Consider the following 14,961-nt stretch of genomic DNA (forward strand, 5'->3'; position numbering starts at 1 on the left):
CTCAAATTCCTGACCTCATGAGCCGCCGGCCTCAGCCTTCCAAAGTGCTGGGATTATAGGCATGAGCCACCGCGACTGACCTATTTTAATTTTTTAATTTTAATTTTTTTGAGACAGTCTTGCTCTGTCGCCCTGGCTGCAGTGCAGCCTCCGCCTCCCGGGTTCAAGCGATTCTCTTGCCTCAGCCTACTGAGTAGCTGCAATTACAGGCGCGCGCCACCACGCCCGGCTAATTTTTGTATTTTTAGTAAAGACGGGGTTTCACCACGTCGGCCAGGCTGGTCTCGAACTCCTCACCTGAAATGATCCGCCCGCCTCGGCCTCCCAAAGTGCTGGGATTACAGGCTTGTGAGCCACTGCACCTGGCCTTCAGATCTTAAACACCATTTCCTTGGTACAGCATTCAGAGACACCTCCATATCCCTCTCCCCTTACTAAAGGTTCCTTCTTACAGCACCCTGCATTTTTCCTTCATGACTTTATCACAGTTTGTAATTGTCTATTTATTTTAATTAACCTGTCTGTGTCCATAAACTGTGAGCTCCGCCGGGACCTTGTTTGTCCTGCTCTCTGCTATGTCCTCAGTATCAACAGTGGTCTAGGATCACAGCAGGCTTTCATCAAATATTTATGGGAAACAGTCCAGTCCATTCCTGAACTCGGGTTCAGAAAAGGATAGCGACCTGTCCAAAATCACACAGGTTAGCGGCAGCCTAGATCCCGAGTCTCCTAACTGGCAACCCAAGACTCTATCCCCGGAACTGGCAAGAATCTTCCTAAACTACCCCCTGATAAAATTTTGAGTGCCAAAGAAAGTCCCAGAAAGGGAGGGAGTAGAGCAGTGTGGCGAGTAGGAGGAAAGTGATTTGACTTGGCCCCTCCTCTCTTCATGTTAATGTGAGCATACTGCAAACTGAGAGACTATGGCAAAAGCGACGTGGCAGGGCGGCTACGAAGTGACCAGCAACACGGCAGCCATTAAAAGAGGCCAGGGAGGGGAGAGGGGAGGAGAGTGGAGACCCTGCGCAGGCGCAGTCGAGGAGGTCCGCTCCATTCTCCTCCGCCCCGCCCCGCCCCATCTCTGCCGAATCACTGAAGTCCAAGAGCGGTCAGCTGATGCTACGCTGCGCGGTCACGTGACAACGGGGGCGCATCGCAGGCGCAAGGAGCAGGCGCAGATTGGGGGCGGCTGTGTCAGCTGACCCAAGCGGCCTTCGAGGTGCTTTAGGCCGCTTGCCTTGGTTTCAGAATCGCTGCGGCCATGGCTAGTCAGTCGCAGGGGATTCAGCAGCTGCTGCAGGCTGAGAAGCGGGCAGCCGAGAAGGTGTCCGAGGCCCGCAAAAGTGAGTTTCAGGGTGGGGGTGACCGGCGTGGCGCGAGTCGAAGGAAGACCGCTGGGCCGCAGGTGGTGGGTAGATTAGGCCCGAAAAACTGCGGGGCGCGGGCGTGGGTATAGTCGCGGAAGGTTGTATGTTTCGAAGCTCTTGCGGATCGCCTGGAAGCCACGATGTGAGATGGTAAATTGGGCGTGGAAACAATAATGGGTTACCGTCCTTGGGGCCTGGAGGCATGTGAAATGGGCTCTCCAAATGGAGCTCTTTGTTCTTCCCCTCTCCCACTTAACTGCTCTGGGGTGGTCAGTCTCGGTGAAAGGAGCCAGCATCCACACAGTTGCTTGGTCTAGAAACCTGGAGTCCTTCTTGCCTCTTCTCCCTCCCTCGTTTGCCACCTTTAGTCCGTCGCCAAGGCTTGCGTATCTTTCACTTTTTCCCCCATGTCTACTACCAGCGTCTTAGTCCAGGACACCAGTTTCTCTAAAGGTACTGTAGTTGTCTAAATCGTTGGCTGGTGTGTGTGTGTGTGTGTGTGTGTGTGTGTGTCTGTCTGTGTGTCTGTGTTTCTGTCTAATATGTGGCAAGCGCAGTGCCCAGTGCATCAGTTGTCTCCCCTAACGTGGCATTCAGTGTCGCAGTGAAGGAAGCAGGTATTGGGTCGGTTAATTAATTGCAGGAGAGATGGGGACTGGAGTGGAGAAATGTAAGGTTGCTGAAGAATTTAACAGGTGAGTTTAATCTAGACTGGGGACTGGAAGAACCCGTTCTAGTGCTCTCCAGTCAATCCATTCTCCTCTCTGCAATCAGTCATCCTTCTAAAATGCAAATATGTGACTTCCTGCTGGTAAGGAACAAAATAAATAAATAAGTGCAGATGTGATTTCCTTACCGCCTTTGCAGTCAAACGTTTAGTGCCTGCAGAAGAAAGCTCAAATTCCTTAATGAAGTTGGGGAGGCTCTTGTGGGTCAGGCCTGGTGCTTTCCTCCAGCCATACTGGATCGTTGTGGTCCCTCAGAAGCATCATGATTTCTTTCACCTGCAGGTTTTGCGCACGCTGTTTCCTCTGACGTGAGAAGCCTTTTCCAATTCTCCTCCCCTTTGTTCTCTGACCCTTAGTCTTCCATCAGACCTCAAAATTTAGGAAACACTTCTTCCGGGAAGCCTTTCCTGACTCATGCTTCTCCCCGGGACTAGGCTTGGAGTCCCTCCCAAGTGCTGATTTCTGCCACTGCCGTGCAATAACCTGTTTGTTTATATGGCTCAGTCACTAGACTAAGCTTCTGGAGAACAGAAACTATGTCTCATTTAACTTATGTATCCAATTTCCCATCTGGTGAGAAAGATGCTTCTATCCCTATTTTGCAGATAGTAAAAATGAGGCTCAGAGAGAAGTGATTTATCCATACCCTGGGAAGCAACATAGCTGGGACTCAGAAGCCTCTTTTTCCATGCAAGGCTAAGATACTGATCTTAGTAATTCCTTGGTGTTTCTCCTAGTATAGGAGTTACTCTGTCTGACATCCAACTAGATTTCAAGCATGTCTCCTCTACTTGTGCAGTTAGGGGTTGTGTGGTACTTGGAAAGCTTTCTTTGAGGGTGTTGGAAATGGGAAGAAGCCTTTTGTTCTTGCTCCGGTGACTGGAAAGTTCTTTGTTCTTCCCAGAATATTTCCAGTCATGTCCTTGATAGAGTATTTCCAGAATGACTTCTCAGACTTTGTGTTCTGATGGCCCATCAGTAACAGAAGTTGTATCTGTCGGGAGGGATAGGAGAATAGATTGGGGAAGTGCAGGAAAAAATGCTTGGAATATGGTAAGAATAATTCTGAGTGCCCTAGCCAGGTAGGATTTATGTTTTATACCTTTATCCTGTCAAGCCTGGTGCAGGGTTTTGTATATCTCAGGTAGCTGTGAATTGGTTTTAAAAAGTATTAATTTGGCTGGGCGTGGTGGCTCACGCCTGTAATCCCAGCACTTTGGGAGGCCGAGGTGGGTGGATCACCTCAGGTCAAGAGTTTGAGACCAGCCTGGGCAATATGGAGAAACTCCGTGTCTACTAAAAATACAAAAATTAGCTGGGCGTGGTGGTGTGCGCGTGTAGTCCCAGCTACTTGGGAGGCTGAGACAGGAGAAATGCTTGAACCCAGGAGGCAGAGGTTGCAGTGAGCGGAGATGCGTCCCATGGCACTCCAGCCTTGGGGACAGAGGGAGACGCCATCTCAAAAAACAAACAAACAAAAAAAACAAAGTGTTAGTTTATGGCTAACATATGTCTCAGATTTTTTTTTTTTTTTTTTTTTTTTTTTGAGACGGAGTCTCACTCTGTCACTCAGGCTAGAGTGCAATGGCATCTTGGCTCACTGCATCCTCCACCTCCAGAGTTCAAGAGATTTTGTGCCTCAGACTCCCAAGTAGCTGGGATTACAGGTGCCTACCACCATGCCCATGTCTACTAAAAATACAAAAACATATAAATTAATACATAAATAAAATTTTTGTATTTTTAGTAGAGACAGGGTTTTACCATGTTGGCCGGGTTCATCTCAAACTCTCGGCCTCCCAAAGTGCTGGGATTACAGATATGAGCCACTGCACCTGGCCTGTCTCAGAATTGTTAATAGTTAGGAACAGAGGTATTCAGAAGAACTGCAGTTTGAAAATTTGCCTTTCTTGATTTATAATTATGGTTGATTTGCCCAGTTAAGAGTTGGGAAGAGGCAGTATGTAAAATGGTCCCATCCAGTTTTTTAATGAAATCATTGAGTTGGACTTCAATTTTTTTTTTTATTATTTTCTATTTTATTTTATATATTTTATTTATTTATTTTTTTGAGATGGAGTCTCGCTCTGTCGCCCCCAGGCTGGAGGGCAGTGGCGTGATCTCGGCTCACTACAACCTCTGCCTCCCAGGTTCAAGCAGTTCTTCTGCCTTAGCCACCCGAGTAACTGGGACTACAGGTGCCTGCCACCATGCCCGGCTGGTTTTTGTGTTTTTAGTAGAGATGGGGTTTCACCATAGTGGCCAGGTTGGTCTCGAACTCCTGACCTTGTGATCCGCCCACCTTGGCCTCTGAAAGTGCTGGGATTACAGGCGTGAGCCAGCGCGCCCGGCGTGGACCTTAAAATTTTAAAAAAGTTTGTGTTAATGGCATATTTCATTGGAGTGAAGCAAAACACTGGCTCCCATATGTAAGGCCCAAGATAAACGATATTTAAGAGAAATATGATTTTCTGTTTAAATATTCTTGATTTTTAGAGGCCCCTATCAAAATTGAATGTTGAAGATGTTTGCCAAAGGCAGTAAATGGTATTATCTTGAGTTACAAATGCAGGGAGCCATGGGAGTTGGGAGTGATGTCTTGTGAAATCATGTGGAGCTACTGTATAATGTTCAGGCCATGAGTGTTATTTATAGATTGTTGGTTTCAAAAATATCTTTAGCTTTGAAATATAGCCCATTATAGCTGATGGGAGGATAGCATGTGAAGGATTGGGGTACAGGTGGCCGAAGCAGACAGTAGTAGGCCAGAAATAATACTGGAGTGAATGTGGACTTGCAGAAATAGTTCTTGGAGTGCTTAGAGAGAGACCCGTTAATTGTTTCAGACTAGCGTCAGGGAATGTTGATGTCATGGGGTCATTTCATTACAGGTCCAAAGTTCTGTTCTGAATCAGGAGGTGGAAGGTTAAGTTCCTTTTCATTCATCCACATGGGCTCTAGACAGTTGATATACAATGATGTACAGTGATGTATAACAAAGCTTAATTTTAGATGCAGGATGTCTTTTGCTCTCAAATAAATATGTTGATGGTCTAGAACCCCTGTTTTTTTTTTTTTTTAATTGGTGAGAGGAGACTCAAAGCAGAGATAATATGTTGGCTGTCCTTGTGGTCTGTTTTCATGTAGACTCTGACCAAACCTAGAGATTTTTTCCAGCTGTATGTTAAGCCACTCACTTCTAGAAACCAAAATACCTGTGTCTCCTCTTCTCTCAGCCCCTTGTGCAGTCTTACTGTCCAGTGCTCCTCATTCAGCATTCCTTCTCAGTCACCACTGTTGTTACTTCCTCGTGACAGGCACTGCCTTTAGTTTCCAATGGTATATTATATAGTTGGTTCATTAGTTACATTACAGGTTGCTGTCCCTTGGGAGCTTATTAGCCTTCTTGCTAAGCATCTAAGTAGGATTGCAGCTTTAATCAGCGTCATACTTACTCCAGTGTTTACTTCTGGAGAAGAGTTCCCTAGATGGTTAATGTTACTCATTTTATGTTGGTTCTTAATAGTTGAGATTGAGAGAATATTCTGACACATTCTACAATGTTTTTTCCATCTTTTTAATGGGCTGTAGTTATAGAAGCTATTCATTTTTGTCTTGTCACTTCCTAGTTAAGTACAGCCTATAGGAGGGAGGAACCTGTACTGTTTGTTAGCTCTGAATTCCCTCTTTCCCATGCACATCTCTTCAGACTGTGTCATAATTTATTCTTGGCTTATTGTTATAATATACCATCTTGTCTCTGCTTGCTTTTCTACTTTTAACCACTTCCTGATATAGCTCTCTCCTTTAAAAACAGGAAAGAACCGGAGGCTGAAGCAGGCCAAAGAAGAAGCTCAGGCTGAAATTGAACAGTACCGCCTGCAGAGGGAGAAAGAATTCAAGGCCAAGGAGGCTGCGGTGGGGCACCATTTGTTTTTGTTACTGCTTTAGTTTCTGATCCCCTGTCCCGCCAAGGCTTTCAAAATATCCAGCATAGCTCAGAGATCCTGGTCAAAGTTTGAAAATGTGGTAGTTGGGTGTTTTATTGGCTGCTCAGGCATCTGTCTTTTAGGATGATCAGTTTTTCCATTCATATTGATTCCTAATTTTCATTTATTCACTCATTTAACACGTATCTGTTAAGCAGTTAACCTGTGCCAGGTACTGTGCTAGATGCTAGGGATCAGTTGTGACCAGGAATAGACATGGTCCCTTCCCTCATGGAGTGTAGCTTACCATCCAGTGGTCAGGGAGACTCAGTAATACAGTACAAATCATGCAGAGCTACAACTGAAAAGTGCTGTGACGGTCGTAAACATAAATCAAATGGAGCCCCACTTTAGTATAGTGTATATAGTACAGACATTTACCAGTGATATAGGCTATACCATGGTGCATACAATAATAGTACAAAAACAGATCACAGAGAGTACAGGGGAGGCAGGGACAATTGTGGAAAGGGGAAAGGATAGAGAAGGGCCTCACAGAGAAAAGAAACTATCAGGACTCTTGGGTGCAGGTAACAAAATATAATTAAAACTGATTCTAAATGGGATGTACTGGCCTATATAATTAAAAACCCAAGAGCTTAAATAATATGCTCAGGACTTTCGCTCACCTCTGCGTTTGGCTTTGTATCATTCTCAGGTTCTAAACTGTGGCCTCTAGTAGTTCCAGCATACATACTTCCAGGCCCAAGTCCAGTGATTAAAGGCACATACCTCCCTCTTTGCATTAAGTAGCAAAAATTTTGATCAATTTTTTCTTTTTTCTTTTTAAGAGACAAAATCACACTCTATCATTCAGGCTGTAGTGCAGTGGTGTGATCATAGCTCACAGTAACCTGGAGCTTCTAGGCTTAAGCGATCCTCCCCCTGCCCAGCCTTCTGAGTAGCTAGGACTATAGGCATGATCCATCATGCTCAGCTAATTTTTTTTGTTTTTGTAGAGATAGGGTCTTGCTGTGTTGCCTTGGCTGGTCTCGAACTCCTGGCCTCAAGTGATCCTCACATCTCGACCTCCTAAAGTGCTGGATCATCTTTGTTCTTGGCAATTACAGTGCCATTAAAACTTGGCTGGGCACAGTGACTCACACCTGTAATCCCAATACTTTGGGAGGCTGAGGTGGGAGGATTGCTTGAAGCCACAAGTTCAAAACCAGCCTGGGCAATAAACCAAGACCCTGTCTCTACAAAAAAATAAGACAAATACAAATAAAACTTAACATGTTTCTTTGATTCTTGAACTGGGGCTGATAGGTGCTGTAAGTTGTCAGACTGCTCATAAAACAATGTAGAAATACCCTTGTGTCAGGGCAGCCATCATCTTCTTTTTTTTTTTTTTTTTTTTTTTTCCTGAGACAGGGAGTTTTGCTCTTGTTGCCCAGGCTGGAGTGCAGTGGCATGATCTTGGCTCACGGCAACCTCTGCTTCCCAGGTTCCAGCGATTCTCCCACCTCAACCTCCCGAGTAGCTGAAACTGCAGGCATGCGCCACCACATCCGGCTAAATTTGTATTTTTAGTAGAGATGGGGTTTCTCCTTGTTGGTTAGGCTTGTCTCGAACGCCCGACCTCAGGTGATCTGCCTGTCCCGGCCTCCCAAAGTGCTGGGATGATAGGCGTGAGCCACCGTGCCCAGCCTCCCCCCCTTTTTTTTTCCTTTCCGAGATGGAGTCTTGCTCTGTCACCCAGGCTGGAGCGCAGTGATGTCATCTCGGTTCACTACAACCTCCACCTCCCAGGTTCAAATGATTCTCCTGCCTCAGCCTCCCGAGTAGCTGAGACTACAGGCGTGCACCACTATGCCCGGCTAATTTTTGTATTTTTAGAAGAGATGGGGTTTCACCTATGTTGGCCAGGCTGGTCTTGAACTCCTGACCTTGTGATCCACCCACCTTGACCTCCCAAAGTGCTGGGATTACAGGCGTGAGCCACCACGCCTGGCCCGTCTTCATATTTTTACATTCTTTTTTCTTTTTCGTGGCACAGGCCTAGGAGGTCCCAGTGACATGTGCCCTCATATTCTTACATTCTGTGCTGTAGTTGATTGTAGAGGTGGTACTGGTATTGCACTGTAAAGCACAAGCTCTGATTCCTTTTTTCTTTTTTCTTTTTATTTTTATTTTTTGAGACAGTTTCACTCTTGTTGCCCAGGCTGGAGTGCAATGGCACGATCTTGGCTCACTGCAACCCCCACCTCCCAGGTTCAAGTGATTCTCCTGCCTCAGACTCCCGAGTAGCTGGGATTACAGGCGCCCACCACTACGCCCAGCAGTTTTTTTTTTTTTTGTCTTTTTAGTAGAGACAGGGTTTTACCATGTTGGCCAGGCTGGTCTTGAACTCCTGACCTCAGGTGATCCACCTGCCTCAGCCTCCCAAAGTGCTGGGATTAGAGGTGTGAGCTACCATGCTCGGCCAAGCTCTGAATCTTTCTAGCAGTGTTCCATTGTAACCTCTTTAGTTTTTGAGACAACTTAGGGGAGGTTGGCATATGGTTTATATTCAAGAAACAGGTAATGGGGTTCTGAACATAAAAGAATGAGTTAGCAACTGAGCTGTTAATGAAATGCCCCAGGAGATTCCTGTAATACGAACAGTTATAGTATAGTATGAAGAGCCCTAAGGGCACAGTGGCTCATGCCTGTAATCCAAGCACTTTGGGAGGCCAAGGTGGGTGGATCGTTTGAGCCCAGGAGTTCAAGACCTGCCTGGGCAACATGGTGAAACCCTGACTCTACAAAAAAATACAAAAATTAGCTGGGCATGGTGGCGTATACCTGTAGTTCCAGCTACTTGGGAGGCTCAGGTTGGAGGATGGCTTGAGCCCAGGAGGTGGAGATTGCAGTGAGCCGAGATCGTGCCACCGCACTCCAGCCTAGGCAACAGAGTGAGACTCCATCTCTTAAAAAGAGAAAATGGAGTGATGAAGTCAGGCACAGTGGTGCACACCTGTGGTCCCAGCTCTGCAGGAGGATCTCTTGAGCTTGGAGTCTGAGGCCATCCTGGGCAACGTAGTGAGAGCCCATCTCTTTGGGGAAAAAAAAGAGGAGTGATAGCCTCCTTATAGGTCGTTGTGAGGAATAGGTAATGTGAGAGAATCCTTCGCAAATTAATATACAAATATACAGGGATGTTATAGTGAGGCAAGAACAGGTTAGGTGAATAAAAGGGGTCAGACAAAAAAGTTACATCTTCCAGAACCTTATAGGTTAAGTTCTAATAAAGAAGGCACAACAGTTAACAAAAAGTTGGCTGTATTGTGAAGACCATAGAAGGTAGAAGAAAATTCATGTCAGTGTGTGTGAAATTGCTAAGAGAAACTGAAGAGGTAAGATGTTTACAATAAAAATTCAGGTAATAAAAAGGGGCAGGCCGAGGCGGATGGATCATGAGGTCAGGAGATCGAGACCATCCTGGCTAACATGGTGAAACCCTGTCTCTACTAAAAATACAGAAAAAAAAATTAGCCAGGCGTGGTGGCTGGCACCTGTAGTCCCAGCTACTCAGGAGGCTGAGGCAGGAGAATGGCATGAACCCGGGAGGCGGAGCTTGCAGTGAACGGAGATGGTGCTACTGCACTCCAGCCTGGGCGACAGAGCGAGACTCCATCTCAAAAAAAAAAAAAAAAAAAAAAAAAAAGGGCGTGGGGGCAGCAATGAGAAATTAGTTTTCCTCTCTGTCAGACCTGCAGTCCTCCTCAGAGCCAGTTACTATTAACAGGTTTCTTTTTTTATTCTTCTAGAATATTTATATTTGCAAGAACAGATGTGACACACTAGTGAATCCACTGTTGAACTTAAGAACTAAAACACTAATCAATAATGGTGAAACTCCTTGTATATTCCTCCTAAATTGTATCTTCCTTATGTTTATTATTCTTGTTTGGAGATGGGGTCTTCTTGCAGTTTTGCTCAGGTAGGGCTCCAAGTCACGATCCTCCTGCTTCAGTCTCGAATAGCTGAGACTACAGGCATGCACCACCATGACTGGCTTGTGTTTATTATTATTTAGGAGTTTTTAAAAACCTTGTATCTCCCCGCATTTAAAACCACAGGTACAAAAACATACTAACCACATTGATACTGTTGTATATCTTGCTTTTCCCCCTCCTTAAACTGTATTTTACAGTTCACTACAATTCCTGAATAGTTCTCTTGCACAGAAGCAAGTTGAGTTTTTAGGTTGATTCCGGTCTTTGGTTAAGGCTATATAGCAGATTCTTAGAGGAGAGATGCAAATACATGTCTTTGGAATGATTTCCTAGCAGTGGAAATGCTGTGTAGTTTACTTTTGGTAGATGTGGCTCCCGTTAACTCTGGGAATACCTCACATGTGCTCCAGCCATGAGGTCATATTGCCAGCCTCTGAGTATACTGATTGGTGAGCCTGGGTTTCTCCAAAAGTCAGCAAGTAGCTTACGAAATGAACCTGACCAACCAGAGCATTGTTCTGATAATCCCTCTGTAACATCACTCCCCATCTCCAGGCACTGGGATCCCGTGGCAGTTGCAGCACTGAAGTGGAGAAGGAGACCCAGGAGAAGATGACCATCCTCCAGACGTACTTCCGGCAGAACAGGGATGAAGTCTTGGATAACCTCTTGGCTTTTGTCTGTGACATTCGGCCAGAAATCCATGAAAACTACCGCATAAATGGATAGAAGAGAGAAGCACCTGTTCTGTGGAGTGGCATTGTAGATGCCCTCACGAATATGAAGTTTAGCACAGCTCTAGATACATTCTTATGAAATGGCATTAAATTATTTCCATATATTATATAATAGGTCCTTCCACTTTTTGGAGAGTAGCAAATCTAGCTTTTTTGTACAGACTTAGAAATTATCTAAAGATTTCATCTTTTTACCTCATATTTCTTAGGAATTTAATGGTTATATGTTGTCTTTTTTTCCTGTGTCTTTTGGCTCAAGCAACATGTATATCGGTGTTGACTTTTTCTTTCTTAGATCTAGTTTAAAAAAAAAAAAACACCACATAACAATTCTTTGAAGAAAGGAAGGGATTAAATAATTTTTTTCCCTAACACTTTCTTGAAGGTCAGGGGCTTTATCTATGAAAAAGTAGTAAATAGTTCTTTGTAACCTGTGTGAAGCAGCAGCCAGCCTTAAAGTAGTCCATTCTTGCTAATGGTTAGAACAGTGAATACTAGTGGAATTGTTTGGGCTGCTTTTAGTTTCTCTTAATCAAAATTACTAGATGATAGAATTCAAGAACTTGTTACATGTATTACTTGGTGTATCGATAATCATTTAAAAGTAAAGACTCTGTCATGCATTTTTCCCCGTTCTTTTTTTTTTCTTGTCTCTCTGACGACCAGTGGTTCTTCATTTTTGATCATGCGAAATGCACTTTGACCCAGATGGTCTGCAGAACTTCACTTAGGACATTAGCGCACAAATAGCACACGTATCACATACCCATTTATATACATAATTAGAAAATGTGATACATGTGTCATGTGATTTCATCCAACAAATGTTTTGGGAAACAGCAAGCAACTAGTCTGTAGGTTGTCTTTTCTCTAGAGATCCTTGTCCTGGGACAGCCTGGGGCAAGTTATTAAGCATATTTCCTTCCTGGTGGGCTAGATGATGTGCATTATACCTGCAGTACCTTCACATTAGCCCTTACAAGTTAAATGTCCTGTGGCCGTCTTAGCTGAAAGTCTTTCTTTGGTTGCAAAAGTAATTTCTTGTAGGTAAAAACAGTTGAAAGAACATGGGATTTCCTTGCTTGTTCTGATACAATACAACTAGATGACCTTAAAAACCTTCATATTTAATATGACTCAGGATTTTATTTTTCAGACCACTACTGTCTCTAGTTGCTGTTTCATTTCTCTGTTCCTTTTAAATAGAATTCCTCAAAAGAGTGACTGGATGAGCTTTTCCTGTTTTTTTTTTTTTTTTTTTTTTTTTTACTGTTAAAACCCTCAAGGCTTGCTATGCCACTGAAGCTGTGTGTCAAGATCAGCAATGCTGTCCAGGTTGAGACAGCTCAGGTTGAGAAGGCTCATCCTCTTCCTCCTTGACCTTCAGTACTCTGATAGGGTTGACCATTCCTTCCTTGAACCACCTTTTTTGAGACAGGGTCTCGCTCTGTGGCCCAGGCTGGAGTGCAGTGGCCTGGTGTGATCTCATCTCACTGCAACCTCTGTGTCCCAGGTTCAGTTGGCCCACCTCAGCCTCCCGAGTACCTAGGACTACAGGCACATACTACCACACCCAGCTACTTCTTCTGTTTTTAGTAGAGATGGGGTTTCTCCATGTTCCCTGGGCTGGTCTCAAACTTCGGGTCTCAAGCGATCCTCCTGCCTTGGCTTCCCAAAGTGCTGGGATTACAGGTGTGAGCCACTGCACCCAGCCCACTTTGTTGCCCAGGCTGGAGTGCGGTGGCACGTTCTCGGCTCACTGCAACCTCTGCCTCCCGGGTTCAGGTGATTCTCCTGCCTCAGCCTCCCTAGTAGCTGGGACTACAGGTGTGTGCCACCACAGCCAGCTAATTTTTGTATTTTTAGTAGAGACAGGGTTTCACCATGTTGGCCAGGATGGTCTTGATCTCTTGACCTCATGATCTGCCCACCTCAGCCTCCCAAAGTGCTGGGATTACAGGTGTGAGCCACTGCACCTGGCCTCCTTCAGCTTAATTTATTAGTCTCTTTTCACGCTGCTGATAAATATGTACATGAGACGGGGAGAAAAAGGTTTAATTGGACTTTTAAGTTCCACATGGCTAGGGAGGCCTGAGAATCATGGCGGGAGGCAAAAGACACTTCTTACATGGTGACGGCAAGAGAAAATGAGGAAACCCCTCATAAACCTATGAGATCTCATGACACTTAGAGAATGGCATGGAAAGACTGACCCCCATGATTCAATTACCTCCCCCTGGGTCCCTCCCACAACACGTGGGAATTCTGGGAGATACAATTCAAGTTGAGATTTGGGTGGGGGTGCAGCCAAACCATACCATTCTGCCCCTGGCCCCTCCAAATCTCATGTCCTCACATCTCAAAACCGATCATACTTCCCAACAGTCCACCAAAGACTTACTTCGGCATTAACCCAAAAGTCCACAGTACAAAGTCTCATCTGAGACAAGGCAAGTCCCTTCGCCTATGAGCCTATAAAATCAAAAGCAAGCTAGTTGCTTCCTAGATACAATGGGGGTACAGATATTGGGTAAATGCAGCTATTCCAAATGGGAGAAATTGGCCAAAACAAAGCGGTTACACGGCCCATGCAAGTCTGAAATCCAGCAGGGCAGTCAAATTGTAAAGCTCCAAAGTGATCTTTGACTCCAGGTCTCGCATCCAGGTCACACTGATGTAAGAGGTGGGTTTTGCCCCTGCGGCTTTGCAGGGTACAGCCTGCAGTGGTCTTGGGCAGCTCCGCCCCTGTGGCTTTGCAGGGTACAGCCTCCTTCCTGACTGCTTTCATGGGCTGGTGTTGAGTGTCTGTGGCTTTTCCAGGTGCATGGTGCAAGCTATCAGCGGATCCCATTCTGGGATCTGGAGGATGGTGGCTCTCTCCTCACAGCTCCACTAGGCAGTGCCCCAGTAGGGAGTCCGTGTGGGGCTCTGACCCCACATTTCCCTTCCACACTGCCCTAGCAAAGGTTCTCCATGAGGGCCCCACCCCTGCAGCAAACTTTTGCCTGGGCATCTAGGCATTTCCATACATCTTCTGAAATCTAGGCGGAGGTTCCCAAACCTCAATTCTTGACTTCTGTGCACCTACAGGCTCAACACCATGTGGAAGCTGCCAAAGCTTGGGATTTCCACCCTCTGAAGCCACAGACTAAGCTGTCCATTGGCCCCTTTCAGCTAGCCATGGCTGGAGGGACTGGGACATGGTACCAAGTCCCTAGGCTGCACACAGCACGGGGACCCTGGGCCTGGCTCACGAAACCACTTTTTATTCTTGAGCCTCCAGGCCTGTGATGGGAAGGGGTCTCTAATAAAAACAGAAAAATTAGCCAGGCATGGTGGTGGGCACCTGTAGTCTCAGCTACTCAGGAGGCTGAGATGGGAGAATCACTTGAACCAGGGAGGCAGAGGTTGCAGTGAGCCGAGATCACACCACTACACCCCAGCCTGTGCAACAGAGTAACGCTCTGTCTCAAAAAAGAAAAAAAAGCTGTTAGCAGTTGTAGCAGAAACATGGTTTTACCCATGGAATATCCATGGGCTCTGACATGGATATTCCATGTCCAGACCATGAAGGTCTCTGACATGGCCTGGAGACATTTTCCCTATGGTCTTGGGGATTAACATTAGCCTCCTTGCTACTTACGCAAACTTCTGCAGCCAGCTTGAGTTTCTCCCCATAAAATGAGTTTTACTTTTCTATCACATAGGCTGCAAATTTTCCAAACTTTTATGCTCTGCTTCCCTTATAAAACTGAATGCCTTTAACAGCACCCAAGTTACGTCTTGAATGTTTTGCTGCTTAGAAATTTCTACCAGATGCCCTAAATCATTTCTCTCAAGTTCAAAGTTCCATAAGTCACTAGGGCAGGGGTAAAATGCTACCAGTCTCTGCTAAAACATAGCAAGAGTCACCTTTGCTTCAGTTCCCAACAAGTTCCTCATCTCCATCTGAGACCACCTCAGCCTGGACCTTATTGTTCAAATTGGTATTAGCATTTTGGGCAAAGCCATTCAACAAGGCTCTGGGAAATTCCAAACTTCCCCACATTTTTCTGTCTTCCTCTGAGCCCTCCAAACTGTTCCAACCTCTACCTGTTACCCAGTTCCAAATCTGCTTCCACATTTTTGGTTATCTTTTTAGCAGCACCCCACTCCTGGTACCAATATACTGTATTAGTCCGTTTTCATGCTGCTGATAA

At 45.4% G+C, this 14,961-nt stretch overlaps 1 protein-coding gene across 1 annotated transcript; it reads left to right on the top strand.

Moving 5' to 3' along the window:
• Window positions 1-1,160: 1,160 nt before the first annotated feature.
• ATP6V1G1 (ATPase H+ transporting V1 subunit G1) lies at window positions 1,161-11,385 on the top strand. Its single transcript, XM_032164960.2, has 3 exons — window positions 1,161-1,343; window positions 5,913-6,013; window positions 10,581-11,385. The coding sequence occupies exons 1-3, from the start codon at window positions 1,262-1,264 to the stop codon at window positions 10,752-10,754; spliced, it is 357 nt and encodes a 118-aa protein (XP_032020851.1). The 5' UTR covers window positions 1,161-1,261; the 3' UTR covers window positions 10,755-11,385.
• Window positions 11,386-14,961: the final 3,576 nt, after the last annotated feature.

This window comes from Hylobates moloch, unplaced genomic scaffold, assembly GCF_009828535.3.
Source record: "Hylobates moloch isolate HMO894 unplaced genomic scaffold, HMol_V3 SCAFFOLD_10, whole genome shotgun sequence".
NCBI classification, from domain to species: Eukaryota; Metazoa; Chordata; class Mammalia; order Primates; family Hylobatidae; genus Hylobates; species Hylobates moloch.